Source organism: Fundulus heteroclitus, chromosome 9 (genome assembly GCF_011125445.2).
Source record: "Fundulus heteroclitus isolate FHET01 chromosome 9, MU-UCD_Fhet_4.1, whole genome shotgun sequence".
Lineage (NCBI taxonomy): Eukaryota > Metazoa > Chordata > Actinopteri > Cyprinodontiformes > Fundulidae > Fundulus > Fundulus heteroclitus.
Window position 1 is genome coordinate 30,282,073 of NC_046369.1, and position 20,255 is coordinate 30,302,327.

Genomic DNA, 20,255 nt, shown 5'->3' on the forward strand with positions numbered 1-20,255 from the left:
AGCTCAGCTCTTCTGCTTATTGAAAGCAGGCGAGTAAGAGTGGGCTAGTTAGTCCCCCTCGCATGTTCGTATGTGGGCAAAGCTGGCGTGTCTCAGGCAGCTGTCTTCCATTAGTGGCGTCTACTGCCATGCCAACACCATTCCCTCTAACAAGCGTGAGCACACACATAGATACACACACGTACACAAATGCGCTTGGTTTGAATGCAGATTCCAGTTCGGCTTCAATTGTAGGATGTGTCTGCTCCAACGCAGCCAGAGACAGGGGGGATAAACCAGGAACAGTGAGCTAGAAGACGAGGAGGAGGAGAGCTCTGAATGTAAATGCTGAGAATCCAAATAAACTTCTGCCGCCTATTTTGACCTCCTGTGGCTCTAATCTCCCACTTTGATCAGAGCAATTTGGTGACAATTAGACCCACAAATACACCATCCTGGTTTTATTTCTGAATCTAGGTCTGATATCTGTCCACGTTATAGCAAGGAAAGGCATGTATATTAAGATGAAAGGTTTACAAACAGAAAACATGACCACAGCGATCACATAAGCATTCATAGTCCATTAATTTAGTTTGTCTTTCAATAAACTTAAAGATTTTCTTTAAAACAGCATTGTATTAACCCTGAAGTTTTATAAAAGAAACAACGGCTTATTTGGCTCTGCAATAAGGATGTCAATGGACACCTTATGGAGGAGTTACCAGTTAGAGTAATTATTTAGTTTGTGGATCAGAACACAGAAAACAGAAAATGGGTGATTAAAGGGGCAGTTCAGGATTTTCTTACCTGCAGTAAATAGCTATTATCATGTCCTCATGTTGCACTAATCCAGATTTCTTTTAACCAGAGGCTAAATCTAATGCCTAATGGCCAATGCCAAACCCACTTTTCCCCTCCTAAAAAAAAAAACTCTTGATAGCGGTTTATGCAAACAGTATTTTGTAAACATATAATTTGGTGGAATATTTGCCCTGGGTGGTCATTAAGGAGGACACTAATGATAATTTGTACAAGAAATCGGCGTGGGAGACGGTGCACCAGCGTCAATTGATGTCTTGTTTGAAAATCCTGAGTAGAAGATTGCTAAGCGTTTGTGGTCAGAGTAACAATCTGACAGTAAGATAAGCAGTAAGAAAAGCAAAACAAAAGCAAAAATATTGTTATTATTATTTTACACCTGGCTTTAACTTCTATTATGTAGTCACACTGACCGTAAACACTTTACTAGTTCTGTTCTCTTTATGTGTTTCACGCCTGAATATAATTGGTGACGCACCACCTCCGTTTGATATGTAATCAGTCATTAACTTCAACGTAAATAACCACTCAATCTTGGTAGATAATGATGGTTTGAATCTGGATTAGCTAGTTATGGAGGCAAAACCTAGCTGCTAGTTCAAGAGGAGCTAAGACTAAATCGGACTGTCACCGTATTTAATCAGTTCCAATCTCAAAAACGTTACAGGAATTTATGTGAATGCTATTTGCATCATGTTTATATTGGGCAGTTATTTAAGCAGTTGATTTTTTTTTTACACATGAACAAGACATAGGAAGCAGTGAGCCACCAATGATCTTCCTGTAAGAAGAAATACTAAGAATTGAAAATGTAACATGTTTCTGGTCAGAATAATTACATACTAGGCAGTCTAAAAATATCTAAAATAGGGTTCGCTTAAAGCACAAAAACATTTTTGCCTTTTTTTACACTTCATTGTTCCATCAAACATCTTCTCTGACCAGAAACGTTTTGTATGTTCCATTTTCATGCGTTTCAGAGGCAAGATAATCGCCACCTACCTCCATTTCCGGTGCACATAATTGGATTTATGAAAAAAGCTGTTCAGTGCAAATGTGAAGATGGTTTAAAGTTTCATACAAAAGCATTCACATAAACCCATGTGACAATGTTTAGGTTAGTTTGAAATGGAAAAAGTCTGCCTTGGTGTTGATCAGTTGCCATTAGCTTTATCCTTCAAGACGAGCTAATCTAGATTTATACTGAAAGAAGACACCAAGAGAGTTATTTTATGTAGGTATGCTATTAACTGTTCATAAGCTCTCAGCAGAACCTCACTTCAAAAACTATCCCTTTAGTAGTGTGATTGGATATGAGGGGACAGTGAAGGTGTGTAAACTCACTTATGTTCATGTTTCTTGGTGCCAGAGCACCGTGTATGCGTTGGCCTACAGATGGGCAGGTAATAGACCTTTCTTGACAGAGACAGTAGACGGTCGTAAAGTACTGACTGATGTCTCAGTGCTTTGAGCTTTGGCTCAGCGTGAGTCCCCTAACAGTAGCTCAGGTCCTTCAGTGAGGCCCAACAATACTTTAAACCACCTGGCTGGAAGACCACAGAAGTCACGGCTCGGCCCACTGGACTTGAACTATGATAGCCGATGACAGACAATAAACCCTTTTTATATGAAGGCTAGGCCAGTCTAACTCACATACCCTCCCAGTCATAGTGATTTATTGAACCTTGATAATTTTCTTTCCCACTTACCTTCCCAGCTTTTGTTATTGTATATACATCGTACCATTATGCAAAGCACTTTCATTTCTCACTTCTTCTATCCAAACTGCCTAATGGAAAGGCAGGCCATGCCTACTATACATGTTTGTCCATGTGCAACTCTTACGATTTGTCTTTTACGCATATCTTCTACTAAATCTCACTCCCCACCCTGAAAAGCACTTTGATTCTTTGCATGATACATACTAACACATTAACATGTTGTAGTACCTCAGTGTGTCTCGCATGTAAAAAAAAAAAAAAAACAACAACAATTGCTCAACTGTGAACTTCAGAAGCAGTTGTCTTAATATTGTGAACAAAATGTTTCTTTTAGATTGTGATTGGAGAATGCTACAGGATTCACCAACTGCACGTGGGAACCAAGTCATTTGTTGGGAATTCTTACGTGGCGGCACTCTACAAACAGGTCAGTTCAGGTTTTGGTCAAATGCCACTCAGTGAACTCTCATCGCAGAGGGCATTTCAGTAGATCAGAGGATCAGAGAGCGGATGTCGCTGTGCCGCAAGCGAGAGAGAGCAAGTGGGAACAACGGCAGTGCAGGAGGAATTGAAATGACAAGAAAAATGCATATTTGTGTTCTTCAGCTTGATTGCTCCCTAGATTAACATTTTTGACTTGAAGATTGTAAAATAACCTGAAAGCAAAGTTTGCATGCAAACAAATAGGTCATCCAAAGACATCAAAGAAGCCGTTATCGAGTGTGATAAATCTGATAAAGTTCCGAGCAGCACATTGATCCCCTGCTGACAAAGTGTCTAGATTCTAGAAATGAGAAACCTGCTTTTGCCCACAATAACATTAGAACGTGTGAATTCTCTGTCAGCAATGTGCCAATTCAGTTAGATTTCTGTATCATATTTTGTATAATCCATTAACACGATGCATTCTACATATGTATCTGATCTTTGCTATTTGTCATCTTGCAGATAGGCGTGTTTCTCTTCGGCTGTGCCATCAGCCAGTCTTTCACAGACATCGCCAAGGTGTCGGTGGGTCGGATGAGACCCCACTTCTTAGACGTCTGCAAACCAGACTTCTCCACCATCAATTGTTCCCTTGGCTACATCACCAACTATACTTGCACTGGTGACGACAGTGACGTGCAAGAAGCCAGGTATGTAAAAACCCGACAATGCATGCACATGAAAGTACTTCTTCAAAATCGGACCAGAAAACAATGTACCTAAAATAATCTCTTTCTCCCTCCGCAGGAAATCCTTCTTCTCAGGACATGCCTCCTTTTCCCTGTATACCATGCTCTACTTGGCCGTAAGTAATCATTATGTTCCCTCACAGGCTCGCAGACAACGGCAACAATGCCTTACATTCCCAGTCATGGGAAGAAGGCTGGGCTCTGATTAGGGGATTCACTGCTTTAAAAACAGAGGAAAATATTGTTTTGGTTCTTTCAGCACCTCATCTCCTCCCTTAGTGTTAGGCTCTTTTTAAACCTTGAGGAGACAAATGAGTGGGCTCCACCTGTTTTTTAGGCCGGCTGCATGATCGCTTCCTGTCCTGTCCCTTTAACCCCGCCTGGTTGTGTGGTGTCAGGTGGGGCTTAGCGCTCCAGGTGAATCATGCTTCAAACATTTTCATTACATTGCTTTGCAAAGGCGGTTATACATTTTGTAGCTATTTCCCCATTTTTTTCCACCATAAAACCGCAAAAAGGGTTGCGGCCTCATGCTGTGAGATGCTTTTCTTTCCCTTTCGGTAGGAAGAGGATAGGGAAGCTCTTCAGAGTGGGAGGGAAAACAGTTCACCTTCTAACACGAGAGCAGCTTTAGACATGCAGTACATTCATGCGTTAATATGGCCTAGTCAAAGTTCACACTGCGATTTAAATCCCATCCCAAGGCTTGCCCAAATGTTCAAGAGGTCTGAATACTGCAAGGCACCGTGCCCACCAAAACCAGAGCTGATAGCTCCCTCTTCTTCCTTTGTTTATACAACAGACATTCTAGCCTTACGTTACGTGCTTACTAAAAACAGACATTAAATGGAGGGAGGGATCATTTTTCCAAACCGTGGTCAAGTTTTAGCTGGTGTGCCTTTGTTGCTCATCTGCGAATCTAAAGATACAGAGACTTTGGGGATAAAGTTGGTTGACTTGCTGATTAAATTCGGAGGTGAAACAAGCCAAAGAGGCGAGAATGTGTTAGTGACAGTACACCACATTATGCTGTCGTCACTGAGCTGGTAACGCAGTGGCAGTCTGCAGTACGTAAGGATGTGGCATAAAGAATACTTAGTTTAGGGAGCATCTAAGCAAACGGTAGCTGATTAAACAAGGATTTCTTTTTTGCACTAAACGGATGCATAATAAAGCCCAGTGGTACGACTCCGAGCGATGCGGTTATAGGTCAACCCTGGTTCCCACGCTGGATTGACAGCTGAATTTTGGTTTATTGTCATATATCGTCATGGAGCAACGGCTTGATGTGGGTATTTCCCAACCTCTGTGTGAACCTACAACCACACTCTGGTCAAAGCAAGGAAAAGAGCTAAATAAAATTACAGGAGGAAAAGGCAGGGAGGGATTGGAGATGTGCTGCATCCAGGCCACAGCTTAACACACCAGTCAGACCAACGCTCCAGTTGTGGCGAACCCAGGACGGTGGCCAAAGGAGGCTGGCCTAAACAAGAGGACAAGAGAGCAGCTGATGGGAGCGAAGGGGAGGCTAAACATTTTTTGGAGGATGTTTTAGTGTACGCAACGCAGACAGAAAAAAAAAAAGAAAAGCTAAGAGTTGAGGCTTTCTTTGTGGAAAAAACAGGAACTGGCTGGATTTTTCTGTTTGTGCCAGCTAAAAACTAGTCATGTGACATTAGACATTAGACAGAGACACCTCTGTCTCTGCTAAAGTCATCTTAGAAAAGTTCTCTTTGGTTTTCTTATGGATTCAGCTCTTTTTCATATGAAAAAAAAATGAACATAAACAAAATGAAATAGAAATCTCACCCTGGCTGTTTCCAGTGGATTTAAGAGGAAATATAGCCAACCAGGTGCTGCTTATTTCCAAACAGGCTCGAATTCATTATTCTATAATAACAAAATATATTCACAACCAGAAAACATTTAAGACACAAGCCACTGTTTGGAATATCAAAAAAATGGCTACATTTCAGACTCTGTGGGGCTCATTTAGCATGTTAACTATTAAAGTTGATGAGAGCGTAATTGAAATAGAATGTGGAGTCTCTTTTCTTTAATTGAATACGGCAGCAAGAGTTAGTTTGCTAAACTCCCCCAAATGAATCACGAGACTTTTAAAGCTTATCCTTTAGACCAATGAGACTAAAGTGGTGTTTGGTGGAGACCAAAGGCAGTGTACCAAACTCAAACTTATACCAGCTGTTAGGCACGGCAGTGAAAGGGTGATAATTCGGGCTTGTTTTTCCGGCACAGGACGTCAGTGCCTGCGGTCATTGAGTCGACCAGGAACTTGACCGGGTACCGATGTTTCCTGGGGTCAGATGAATGACCATCTGTCTGATCGCTAAGTCCTTGCTGATATTAGGTCGTCACATGTGGAAAACGCACAGAAGGAAACCCATAAAGCAACTGCTGAAAGAGAAAAGAATTACCTTTTTTTTTTTTTTTTTCTGAAAACACAGCACATCACAGTTAAAACTGTCTGTGGCGACATTACAGGTAAATTCTGGACATCGCAGATAAATTATGGGTATTACAGATACATGTTGATAAGTGGGACAAAAAGGAAGTTAAGCTAATGAAGAAGCAATAGCCCACAAGTTATTAGACATCAAACCGTAGATTAATTACGTTTTAAGCTTAATTCTGAAAAGCCGTTTTTTTTTTAACAGCACAAAAATAAATTTTGTTTTGCTATCGACAAAAACTTTCCCATCCCTACCAGCGCAGCAAAGCACTGATGGGTCTTTCCCCTCATGCTTTGGCTGTTTTTGCTCAGAAAGCATGAAACAGTCATTTCTACAGCGATGCCACCACCTCCTCCTCGGCTCTCTCTTACTCTGAAGCGCTCCACTTCCTGCCCAGCGTCTCTCATGGCTGCGTGTGCGACCAAAGCTGCCAGAGCTGTGTGCGCTACAGAAGCAAGTGATCTGCGCTTTCCGAGGTGAAACAGATAGCTGGCACCGACCACACGGTACAGTGCACAGCTACACCGCAGCCGCAGCTAGCAGTCACGCGCGTGTATTCAGCTGGCTTGCGTTTTCTCTCATCTGCACGCAACATTAGCATAAGTACGTGCCATCCAGTAGCAAAAAGGGCCCCATCATTCATCTAGCTGGACACAATATTTGTGTTCCACATGTGAGCAGCTCAGACCGCAGTTCTGCTTTTGGTCTCACGCTGCGGGGATGAAGCGAGAGAATGGCATGTTAAACGAGCCCGCATCCTCATTCCTTCCCTCTTTGTTGTGTTTGTTTGTGTCTTCCGCACATTTAACACTTTGACTCCGAGTCTGAGCGAGGGACCCGAAGGGAGCAGGCCTTCAGCCGATCGAGACGGATTCTTTCGGAAACCACCAGACTCTTTGTCGCTCCTGCATCCCCGTGTCATGGGAATCTGCCGGGGGGGGGGCTCCTTTTGTTGGCTTTTACTGTCGAGTTCCTCAGATGTTATTGTCGGAGACAAATTATAGGAGGGAGATGGCGTTGGGTGAGCGGAGAAGTGTTGGTGTGTGACGGACTTAAAGAGGATGTTTGAGATTTCAGGCGGTCGTCGACTCTCAGCGGCTTATCGTGACTTTGTGGCGCTCAGCTTCTGCTGAATCAGGCTCGAGCTGGGTTATCTGGGTTTACTCCCTTCAGATAAAATCATGTTGTCTGGCAGGTCAGTTCCAACTCCTTGTTTTGACGAAGGTCCCCTTTAATCTCCAACGAAGCCGTCCTGACATTGACGGGTTCATAAGCCGCGGGTAGCTGCGAGCTCTCTGACCCGGGTCCTTATCGACGGTCCGTGCCCCGATACCTGAGAACCACAGCAAAAGGAAGCCTGAAGTCTAAACATCCCAGGGAGGAGGAGACTGAGACGACAAGGGATGGGAGGGATCACTTCCTTTACGTCTGGGAGGAGAACAATGATTTAGTGCCATAGAGGAAACATGTGGAACATTTACGTCCACGCCTACAGCCCTGTGAAAAAGTATCTGCTCCCTAACACAGTTCTTCCGTCTTTGCCACAACTAAATGTTTCAGGCCATCGAAGGCATTTTTAATATCAGACAATGGAAACCTGAATAAATACAAAATGCAGTTTTCAAACGCTAGTTTGATTTAACACAGTAAAAGCACAAATTAAACCAACCAAATTATAAATAAACTGTCTTTGATCAGTTTGTGGTGGGGGAAAGCTGAGTTTAATTTTACTTGATTACTGCCGGACCTTCAGAATCAAGAAATCACTTGATGTCTGACAACATTATGTGGACTAAAAGATCTTAAAAAGCAACACGTCACAAAGAAATTCATCTGGCGTGAAAGTAAAACAGGATTTTGGATAATGAGCGTCGTACTTATACTCACATGGTGGGGGTATGATGATCTGGGGTTGCATTCGTGCTTCATGGCTTCGAGGACTTTTGGTAATTAACGGGACCATGAATTCTGCTTTATGCCACCAAATCCTGAAGTGTAGCCATCACAGCTTGTGACCTTAAGCTCAAGCAAGCTTACGTTATTCAGCAGCACCAACTGGAGGGCCGAATTTAAACAGCATTGCAACGAAGAGTTGGGTAAAATTCCTCCACAGCGATGCCAAAAAACCACCAGCTATTGCAAACACTTGATTGCAGCTGCTGTCACCAAGAGAAGCATGAGCAGTTATCAGGTCTGGGGAGCACTTTCTTTCTCTCATAGAGCCAGGGTGAGCTTATTTTCTTAACAAATGTAACCATTATTTTAAACATATGTTTTTTGTCTTATTTATTCTGGTTTGTTTGATGATCTGAAACATGAAAGTGTGACCGAAAAAGCAAAAAACAGAGGAAACCTATAAGGGGGGGTAAATGCTCAGAGCTCACTTGGCAGCGCTGTGGTTTTTCTGTACGTAGCGTCAGCTTGGTGGCTTACATGACTGAAGTACGCAGGGCCGGGTTGAGCGCTTGAAATTGGCTTAGGCCAGCTTTCGCAGGACCTCTGTCCTTTGGGTGTGAGAGACAGGAAGCTGAGCGTATGTCTGTGTGCAGACGCGCAGGATGTCTACAGAACCTGGGCTGACCTCAACACTCCTCATGTTAAGTGGATGAAAAAAAAAAAAAAACAGCGAGCCCGTGTAATGTTTTGCACTCAAGCAAGTGACTGAAAGTGGCCTTGAATTGACTTGTTCCTGTTTTGGTTTTCCGCAGCTTTTATTTTGACCCAGAAAATGGTCTTTGTCTACGAGCAGAGTCGGGGGGGGGGGGGGGGGGCATCCTTTTTTATCTGCAGTTTACACCGATAAAGGGTGGCGAGTTCATTGCAACAGAGCGTCGATATATGATCTAATCGGTTATGCATCTGTGTGCGTGCACGTGTGTGTATAAGTGAGTAAGTAAACTTCAAAGTAGTGTTGCACCGATACCGATACCAGTATGGGATGGGGCCCCGATCCAGCACTAAAACGGTGGTATCGGTATCGCCGAGTACCAACAAACGCAGCCTTCTCTCTCCCGACTAGTATTATACATGTTATATAAGTTCATGAAAGTTGCACTATTTTGGCATTTAAGAGCCAAAACTCAGGGTTTAAAAGAGATTATTCAATTATTAATGTAATTTTACTGTCTTACTGTTGCACTACTATTATACATAGATGTTATAATGTCATGAATGTAGCACTATTTTGGCCTTTGAGAGCCATAAGTTTATTCAACTATTGTCACCCATTCCAGGTGGGCAATAAAAAGTTCTACTACCCTAAGTAGTATGCAGTTCTTCATATATACACACACACATCAATTTCAAACAGATGGTATCGGTACAGTATCGGTATCGGCCAATACTGCACTGCCAGGTATCGGGTATCGGTACCGGGGCAAATAAATGGCATCGGCGCAACACTACTTCACAGGTTCTCTGTGGTCGTGCTGTTGTTACAGCTGTGACGTGAAACCATTAATCAGCCGTGTCCGGGTCTCAAGCTGTCAAGCGTGAGTTTGTGTTGCGGACGGGACTCCCCTGCCCACTTTGATTTCAGTCTCTACCTCTCAGGCTGTAATAACACACACAGCCGCTGCAGGTGCAGGGATTCAAAGTCCCCTGGATTAGACGACGCTGATTTTCTTCCCTCTCTCTCTTCCTTCCTTGTCTCCAGTTCTACATCCAGTCCAGGTTCACTTGGCGCGGCGCTCGCCTCCTCCGCCCGTTGCTCCAGTTCACCTTGCTGATGATGGCCTTCTACACCGGTTTGTCGCGCGTCTCCGACCACAAGCACCACCCCACCGATGTCCTGGCGGGCTTTGTGCAGGGAGCCCTGGTGGCCTACGGCATAGTGAGTACACACCTGGCACAATCCAAAAGAAAAAGACAAAAGAAAAGTGCAAAAGACAACTGGTACTGTGCCTGTTGAGTAGACATTTCACATACAACACACACTCGAAATAAAGTGCCCTTCTGCATACAATGCTTTGAACGACTAAATAAAGTGGGTTTTTATTTATTACTAAACATCTGGACAGTTATGCACTGCTTTGTGTCGTGAAAAATCCCAGTGAATGTATAGACACATGCGAGTGTAATGTGACAAAGTGTGAAAATGGTCTAAAAAGGTATGAATCTAAATAAAATCCAATGTGACCTATGTTCAGTCTGCTGGGGTAACTCTGGAGGAGCTGCAGGGAGCCATTGTTGAACTCTATAACAAGTACAGTTTGTTGCAGTTTGCCACAAGCCACGTAGGAGACGCAGCAAAGATGTAAAAGGAGTAGGGCTGGACGATAATTCAATAACGATATATATCAATCGATAGACGTATGGTTCAATATAAAAAACAGGGGTCAATAAAAAGTTAAATAAAAGAACAATGCATTCTAGCCTGTCATGTAGGTTAATACTACAGTCATTGCATCCTTCCAACCAATCACAAACCCAGGAAAGCGCCATCAGCCTTCAGAGAGTACGTGTTCTTTTTTTTCTTTTTTAACACCATTTATTTAAAAATAGGACATTAATCAACAGGATAAAATGGCCAGGGCTGCACTTAAAATGTATATTTTGATTTTTTTGATAATTATTGATATCGATCAATATGATTTCTATTTTATCGATATGCTTTTATTCAATATCGTCCAGCCCTAGAAAGGAGGTGCTCTGAACAGATGAGATCAAAATCAAACCTACAAATGAACATACATATGGCAAAGCACCCAGAACACTCCACTTGCCCTGGGAAAGATGGTGGTGGCAGTTTAATGGTTGGGAGATGCTCACCTTCAGAGGGGACAGGGAAGTTAACGGTTGATGGGAAAATGGGTGAAGCTAGGTACAGGGCAAACCCCGGACCAAAATCAGTAAAAAAAAAAAAAAATACAACAACCCCAAACACACTTTTCATAATTTTTTTAATTTAAATTTTTTAATTTATCCCTTGTTTAATTTTCACAGATATGCACAAAGTTTGTGGCCGTAACGTGACGTAATGTGGAAAAGATTTCAACTTGTGTACGTACACTGTAGCAGGTAGTTAGATGAAGAGGGCCCTATAATGACTAACACATTGCCGGGGCCAGGTCTTTGTTCAGAGGTGCACGCTGCTGTGTGCACAGACACTCCAGCCGTCCTCCCCGCCTGAGCTACATATCATCAAAGTGGTTTCCAGATGATTACTTTGTAACCCTCGTCATTACTCTAAGCTCACGCGGAGCCAAGGAAAATCTGAAAATGGGTCAGGAGAATGACGTGGGGGTGTTAAAAGAGAGAGGGGGGTGAGCGAGAGAGTATTCGGCTTTGAAAGCGGAATTAGGCCGGTAATTATTTTTGGGGGCTTTTTATTTGGTGGCTCTGGTTCTATCAACGCAGCGGGCTCCGGCTACGCTACGCTGCCCCTGGCAAAGACGTGGGAAGGCGCGCGCACCTTTATGCCCGGACCCGCATCGACAATGTGGAAAGAATTAGATCCATAAAGTGGAGGGGAGACCTCAGTAGTGGCGCCTAGGCAGATGTTGGCACAGCGCGCGCACAATCACACGCAGCGTGACAGTGTGCTCGGGTGCCAGGGTTGTTAAAGGATTTGGGGAGCAGAAATCCGAGAGCAACAACAAGACTTAGACCCAAAAAACAAGCCAGCGGGTCCGCCGTTTGGGTGTAGCTCGTGGACGGTATCGGCCTTGACAGGCAGAGAAAATTCTGTTTTCAGAGGGAGGGCTGAGTTTGTGAGCCTGAAGAGGCAGATCTGGCCGGAGGAGAGAAGGGAGGGAGGTGACAGGAGAGAGGAGCCTTGTCTGCATCTTGGCTCGGGGATGAGTGTGGGGGTTTTCTTCCAGCGCGAATCCACAAGCCTCCTGCTCGCCCCGAGACAGCTTAATGCTGACATTATTCACATCCGCACACATACCCACCGCGCGTATTCACACATACATGCGGACAGCGAAACCATGAGGTTTGAGGTTGGCTTTGCAGTCCCCGACATCCCCTTCCTCACAGATTGGCCCCGTGCTTGTAGGAGCACACATCTGTGAGCACTTTACCTCGGCTGTTTTAGCCTGTCGGCGAACGGCGGAGCAGAACGGGCCTGACGGGAGATGAGTGCAGGCCTGACAGAGGAGGTGTAAAAGCTCCGCCGCTTAGAAGCTCCCGCCCCAGAGTCCTAAATCAAGGTGTGAACATCTTTAGATCTTCAGGTAACAGCTGCACACGTCTTTTTAGAGTCTTTTTAAGTCAGAAATGAAGAATTAAGGCAAGAGTTCACGCCTTGAGGTCTGCCCAGACACTGTTTTTTTTTTTCTCTACCCTTTCCTCTTTTGTTCATTACATATGCTTTTATTGTACAATATTTTCTGTAAAAGTAAGTTTTGTGCTTTTTTTATTAGATGTATTTGATCTTAAGTAGGTGGGCTGGGTAAGAAGATACCCTCATGTCACTGTAACTAGCAAAAATAAGTACAACCAGCAGTTACCGAACTTTGAAAGTACCCGTATCTTACGTACTAACCTTAGATTTGCCCAAATACATCCATTGACTCATTTTAAGGTTTGTCTTGAATTTGTTGTTGGGATTTTCCCAGATGAGTGTCTGTAGATGAGGTAGCAGGTAGGGGTGCACACAGATCAGGGTCCCAGGAATGGGCCAGTATGAGACCGTAACAGTATGATAATGATGAGCATCTAATACTGGCCCAGCCAAAGAAAACTCTGGTCTCTCTGATTCGTTTTTCTGCCATCTTATCAAAAAAGACCTGAAACTGCCATAGCCATACGATGGGAAAAAATTTAAGTGGTTTTTGACCATATAACTTTATTTATCCTCTGTATTCTAATAATCTTACTTACTTTACATTTCTCAGAAGTATATTCACAGCTAACTCTTTTGACCCACATCAGTGTGAAGGTTTTTAATTGGCGGGCCTGCGGTAGAGCTGTTTACGTACTCATACATAGTTACATCCGTGTGAAAACAAGTTTTATTCTTTGAGACACTGATTGCATGGTTTGACTGTGCGGGCCCTAAAGTTGGTAGTAGTCACATCCTTTATGACTCAAGCCTCTCGGGGGGTAATTTTTATTAGTGGTTCAAGATTTGTAAGTAAGCAGACAGGCCCGACCCTTAATCGTGCCTTTAAAGGCTCGTCGTCTGTGTTTCAGGTGAGAGACGAAACAAAACAGTGGAGAGTCGCTTTTACGCAACAGTGGGGTTGTAATTTTCATGATAACCCGCTCCAGCATGAAAGTGTCTGGGCCGTGGAGTGATGGGAACCTGGCTCTTCTAAAAATATAGCACATAGGCAACAGCTAAATCTAGTAGTTTTTAAGCGCTTATCAAGCTGAATGATGCACCATTTCATCATCCTGCTCTTTATAGAGTAACAGAGGTATAACAAGCTAATGGTAGGCTAACCCAGCTGGGTACTTATAGGCTATCTGCTCCAACAGCAGTTTAGCAGACTGGCCACTTGAAGCTTGTGAACTTTAGTTTTTATTTTTAATATTATGTTTCCTTAATAAGAGTGATAGGCGGGGCTCTTTCAGTTGTCATGTCATCACTGTGCTAGTTTGTAGCAGGGGTTCTCAAACTTTTCAAGGCCAAGGACCTCTTTTTTCTAAGGACCCCTTCAAATTCCTCAAGCTGACAGTATTTTTAAGCAGCCTTTTGTACTGTTAAATACATTAGGAATTATGTATGCTTTTAAATATATATATATAAATGCCTAATATTAGGGATTTGGTGGAGATTAGATCCTCATTCTCAATAAAACCAAACTCGATGTAACTGTTGTCATACTTCCTAATTTTAGCTCATTTGGCTTTTACTTTACTTGATGAAGTGGACAGAGTTAAATATTTGTCCATTGTGTTACTTAGCTCAACCCCGACACATCCTCAGCAGTGCCTCCTCAGGCCCGATAACATGAGTTTCGTGGACCCCCCACCTGTGGTTCTCGGACCCATGGGGGTTTGGGAACCACGGGTTGAGGGCCGCTGGTTTATAGCAACCAGAAATATTTTCCAGGCAGCCAAATCTACCCTTCTTGTAAGCGATGGGGAATGTGTCTGTGTCTTTCTTTCATCCAGATGAATGGCAGTGGGCAGCACAACACAGTTCGTCCACAAAGTTTGAGAAAACAGGTCCCTCCAGCACTTTCTCTGACATCTCATGAGAACGACTTTAAAATTTCATTAAAGGCTCCGTCAAAGGTTGGTTTTGAAACTGTAACGTTTTAAAACCGTGGTATAAACCTTGATAACATTGAACATGCCGCTGGTTGACGTGTTCAAATGCCTGATAGGAAGCAGAAGTTTTGATGCGTTTATTGAACAGCCAAAAACACAACTTTTCAGCATTTTAACTACAAATGGTGTGTTACGTTTGACGCCTCTGCTGTAAGCCTATTTCTGCATAAGTTCACTATCTTTCTCTTCTGTAGCGATGGTTTGAAGTGAATTATTGATTCTCTGGCTTTTTTGAAACAACAAAGGAAACAAAAATGTTGGCTTGCATGATAAAGTACAGCCAGATCGTGCAAAGTTGTGATCTGTCTATGGGGGAGCCCTGGCACATGCACAGTATGACTGCACATGCAAATAACGTATGCTGAACAGTTGAAAAACCAAAGTGGTGTTTTTTTTTTTTTTTTTATTCAAAGCCACCTGAAACAACAGTAGAACCTCGTCGTATGTCCACACAAGCATCTGAGTTCGTATGCATGCGCATTCTTTCGTTATGTTTCAAAGAACACACAGATTGCAATGAAAACATTGTCATGTAGACGTATTAAAAGAAATAGACATACAGTCCCAATTTCAAAAGATCGTTTTTGTGTGGACAGGGCCCATATGTTGTGTCTTTTTATGGCTGTACAGTTCCTAAAGTTAGTGCCGTTATGTGTCTGGGGTAATTATTCTATGGTGGGTAAAGATCTGTAGTTAAAGACCAAAGCAGCCGCTTACTCATGCCTTTAAAGGTCATCTTTTGTGCTCCAGGTGTGAGGCAAGAAAGAGCTGAGTTGCTTCCCCCACCAACAATGGGGCTGCAGGGTTTGCATGTCTGTATCAGCGGCAGGATGTGGTGTGGTCACGATAACCCCCTCCAGGCTGGCAGTTGGGGAGCGATAGTTTGGTGTTTTTGGTGACGCAGCAGCAAGGCCCTGCTGCCATTGGATGCCGATGGGAAACAAGTGCGGCGGGTTTCCCATACAGGCTCGCGTGACTCTCTGAGATATGAACCGGCCTCCTTTCCGCTGTCCTAATCATATAATATTCTACACGAGACACACCACAAAGAGTCTATTCAGAGATGCGTGACAGCAGCTTGTGTGTTATGGAGCTGTCTGTACCTACAGATCATCCATCGCTCACTGTTTCTCCAGCGATGGTCACTGTGTGGTCAGTAAAATGTCAAGCTCTCACAGAAGAGGCGGCCTTTGTGCTGATCGTGCCCTTCAAAATGAGATTCTGGTAGTGTATAAATAGATCGGTGACGGCATGTTCAGCACTTCCCCGGATACATTTTCTTTTTTTTTCCCCCCCCTAATGGGGTATTTCCCATGTAGGAGCATCACATATTATCCCTGTTGGATTTATCCAAACTGTTCTCACACAACTGGTTGTCTTCGCAGAGGGCGATGTTTAATGTCAGCCTTTTCCCCCTCCGACAACCTCCTCAGCTCAGGCTCTGAACTCACTCCTGATTGGCAATACGGAAGGAAAAGCAGCTCCGCTCGCCGGGGATGTGTGTCTGTTAGTCTTAACGTGCTGCCAAGGCCACCGTTTCTCATGGGCCACCCTGGGAATGCGTGCATGGGTTGTAGGAATCCACTGTTAAAAGGTAGCGGCTTGCATACTTCCTGTCCGTGCTTGGCTGTTTTCCTGTTTGACGTACGTTGTCACCGAGATTCCAGAAAGAGGGTTCGTTTTGGACTTTTTGTTCCACTCCCCTGTCTCACTTCATTTCTTCATCGATGCCAAGGAGACATAAGTCATGCTCTCATGTAAAACGTCATGACTGCCAAAATCTGATATTTCAGAGTGAGCCATTCTTAACTCCCTTTCCTCAGCCCGATTACTCAGGCATGAGCTGCTCAAAAGTGTGACAAAGATGGAGGGAGACAGCATGATGCGGGTGTTCTTTATAATGACATCATAATCAATGTTCAATGGAAAAACCTATTGCCAGCTCACGTCTCCCCTGCAGACCAAAGAGCTGTTGCGTATTGACTGTACCCCTGTTTCAACTTGCCTTGAATTATATAAATGCAGCTAAGTTCTAACATGTCTCTAAACACCTTCTTTTGAGCATATTCTCATCACTCTTTTAAAAAGATTGGAACTTATTTAGAAAAAGTCTTTGACTTCCTTTAATATGCATATTTGTGTCTGATTTATATTGATACTCCTGTCACGCTACGGCTTATCCACCTTCCCTTTCCTTGGTTTTGGGAGGCACAGTGCCATTTGAAAACAACTCTCGCACTTTAACTCACTATGTATTTGACAATCTATTTGTGTGATCATGACACGAGACAAGCTGCCGTGGACTTTTATGGTCATGTCGAAAAATGTGGTGCACGAGCGTCACAGCTCTTATATTATGTACATTGTAAAAATGCGTAACTGCTAGAGAACTGATGCACCCGCAAGTTGAGTTTCACATCCATCACCTATTAATAACACTACCAAATCTCACTCCACTCTGTGCTGCTGTAGTGACGGAGATTCATACATCCGCCAAGCCGAACACTTCAAACTGAAAGTGAAACTGACGGCTTGACCTGCTTTCTGAATAATTCCCCTACTAATTATCTGACCTGACACTCATAGAGCATTCATGTTACAGTGAGTCGCTCGTTCAATAAGTACATTTAATGAATAAATAAAAGAAGGTGCTGATGTCATGGAATTCCATACCTTTGATCTAAATATGCACTATTCAGAGCGGAAGCCCATTAAAAGCAACATCAAAGACATGACAGGACTCCTTTAATTTCCTCATGTTTAGACCCACTTCAGATTACTGTTGCCGGTTGAGCTGATAGGTACCAGATACCACATTGTCTTTTGTCTAAATGGCATGAAAAGGTGTTTGTAAAATTAAAGCTGAAATGCAGGCAACATAAAGAGGTCATCTGAGCTCTAAATGTGGTGGAAAAGAATGACGGGCTAACCAAATTTGGTTTTCAACATTCATGTTAAGCTAAACTTGGTCTAAATTGGCAAGAAAATAACTAGATTTTCTAATCTTTCAGTGCAAAATGTAGTGAAGGACTCAAATGTACGTAAGGATTAAAAGGTTTTCCATTGATGTTTATGTTTCGGAGGGTTGTACCTTATATTAGTAATCAGCACACCCTGAGTTTAGCGTCATTAATGGCACACAGTCTCTGCATGTATTCCCTGCAGACTGCAGTCTGTCTCTGTGACTTTCCAGGCGCATTTTTAAATCCACCAGGTTCCATTATAGACAGAAGTTGAAAGCTCAAAGGGATAAAACTGACCAGCTTTGTCCTAATATGGTCAGCGTCCCTGGACTCTTTCTCCCTGTTTTAAAACTCTGACTGAACAGCTGACTTCATCTTTTTAAAAAGCCTCTCCTACATCACTGATAACGAAAATAGCTAACCTTTAGTATTTGTCCCACAATAATGCAATCATACAATCCCAATCCACACAAACCTGATGCAGAAAATCCTTGAACCGTTTTTTTTTTCCTTACGATCTCCGTGCTGCTTTGTTTCCAGACGTCTAACTGTGCTCTCCATCCGTCTCCTCCAGGTGTTCTACGTGTCTGACCTGTTCAAGCCCAGGGTGAAGCTGGCCACGCCCCCGCCCTCCCCGATCAAGAAGGAGCTGCTCCCTTCGTCCGACATCATTGACAGGAACAACCACCACAACATGGTGTGAGGGAGGCCGCGCCTCCTTTGCCTTACCGAAGAGCCGATCACTGCGCTGCTCACCCCCCCTCCCCCCTACCCCCAACCCCCCATCGGACAGTAGAATGTAGCGACAAGAGACTGTAGCTGCTTCGTTAATGGCATCCTCCTCCTTTCCTCCCAGCGCCCGGCGAGGCGCTCTCCGTGGACTAGGGTGTCAGATTTGAGATTTGCACAGCAGAGTCCACGCTCTCCACCAAGACTTAGTATTTCGCTAATACCGGTAACTACTAATCAACATTTGAGCCCATCCGTTTGTCTGTCCGAGCACGAGCGGAGAAGAACCTTAAGAAACGAACCAGAAAAAAAAAACACTGTAGCTGATGAGCTGACAGGCGGAGCTGGAGCTGCAGAGGTTTGTTTTCTGAAGAATAACCCCCACGAAGTAGGAAAAGCGAAAGAAAAAAGGGTGAACTATAAAAAACCCCGCGCAGGGAGAGAGGATTCGTCCCCTAAATTCTCTGTGGCCTCGGATAGCCGTTGGACAACAACTTCCTCAGCTAAGGGAAGGATCTTACTGCAGTAGTTAGCAGCAGAAAATATAAGCAATATAGAAATGTGTAACTTGAAGCACTGTTTTAACTTCCTTGTCCGTTTTCACCACTTGCTGCCTGAGTTCTTCGGCTGAAAAGAGCTTGACGGCTTTGAGCCCTGAGACCGACAATAGTTCCTATTGATCGACGCTATACTCGAAGGCCTACTCAACACATTTACTGAGCTCTGTCTTTGAAAATGAAGCCCCTACAGCCTTACATGTGTCCGTCTCAGGATGAGCAGGTCAAGCTTTTTGCAGTCGACTCTCAGTGCAGCCCAAACCCGGGATGTTGCAGTTCTTCGAGGTAGATTTAGTGACGGGGGGGGAAGGGCGGTGCATTGTCTGTGGAAGAAGGCAGGTATTCCTCCTGGCAGCATCCCAGCAATCATGTAAGAGGCGTGGCTGTGCCACACCGCTGCCCAGTGTTGGATTCTTGAGACGTGGACGGAGTGAAAGGGGTGCGACCTGTCACCATGGAAAGAGGATCATGAGCTTCAACTAAGCTGGCATATCATTTTAGGGGTGACTCGAGCTCTTTCCGCTGGTAGGGAGGAGCTTTTATCCACCCAATCCGTCATCGGCAATGGATGCTCATCTCAGTGCGTGTGTCCGTGTGTATGTGCTTGTTCTTGTATGTTCTGTCATATGTGTGTAGCAGCGCTGTGCCCTGTGACAAGGAACTCCCTCTTGGTAAAACTGTGGTGTGTGTGTGTGACAAACACATACAAGCACGCTATGGGCTGTGCTAAGTGAGTGTGTGTGTGTGTGTGTGTGTGTGTCGCAGAGCGAGATAAATGTTCTAAAAACTGTGGATCTAACATTTTAACTCTGTGCTGAGGAGCATCTTAAATCTTGCATGTTTAGAGGCAGCCCTGTGTAATCACTAACAGTTGTACAGTACAAGACACAGAGGTGCTTTTTTTTTTTTTTTACAGCCCACCCAGATTTTCTCATCCAACAATAAACCACTATGTTGCACATCTTTTTTTATTGTATAGTCCGTCCTATCATTTCACCAAGCCGTTCTCACTCTCTCTTTTTTTTTATAAATATATAAATAATGTATAGATCACTAAATTGAACTCTGTAAAATATTGTTTAACATGTTTAGGTATATCCACTATAATTACAGACCTGTGTTCTTTACAAAATGCTGCTTATAAAGCATAGATTGACAGATTTTTTTTATTTTTTGTATTTAGATAAACTATTGTAGATTGTAATAGTCACATTTGTAATATGCATAAAAAAATACACCCCGGATTGTATTAAGGCTCAATATTAGTAATTTTGTATTGTCTCATTTTTTGTGAAAAGAAAATGTAGTTATGCTGTTTTTTTTTTCCCTGCTAAATGTATTTAGCTCCAACATATGTGCTTTTAAATAAAAAGCTCATTATGAACACATTTGGTTTCTGGTGCCAAAGATGCTTTTTCTTGACTTTACACACAATCCTTCTTTTTTTTTTTAAGTAGCAATGGTAAAAACAAAAAAAGAAATCTGCAGTGTCCTGCAAAAGTACTTCTACTATATATTTTTCATAAAACTGTTTAAACCTACATGTCTACATCATTACTTCAGTTGAAATAAATTATCTGAAGACCCGTGATTCTTTGCTAGGAAGGATAAAGGT

The 20,255-nt window shown here is 43.3% G+C and overlaps 1 protein-coding gene across 2 annotated transcripts in view; it reads left to right on the plus strand.

Annotated features, from left to right (window-relative positions):
- Positions 1–19,872, plus strand: part of plpp3 (phospholipid phosphatase 3) — a 40,358-nt gene extending 20,486 nt beyond the window's left edge. For both annotated transcript variants that reach the window (XM_036141454.1, XM_021318397.2), the window contains exons 3-7: positions 2,854–2,946; positions 3,468–3,655; positions 3,753–3,810; positions 9,821–9,997; positions 17,929–19,872. In XM_036141454.1, the coding sequence (XP_035997347.1) occupies positions 2,854–2,946; positions 3,468–3,655; positions 3,753–3,810; positions 9,821–9,997; positions 17,929–18,057 (645 nt within the window). In that variant the 3' untranslated portion in view covers positions 18,058–19,872. The remainder of the gene's footprint in view (positions 1–2,853; positions 2,947–3,467; positions 3,656–3,752; positions 3,811–9,820; positions 9,998–17,928) is intronic.
- Positions 19,873–20,255: the final 383 nt, after the last annotated feature.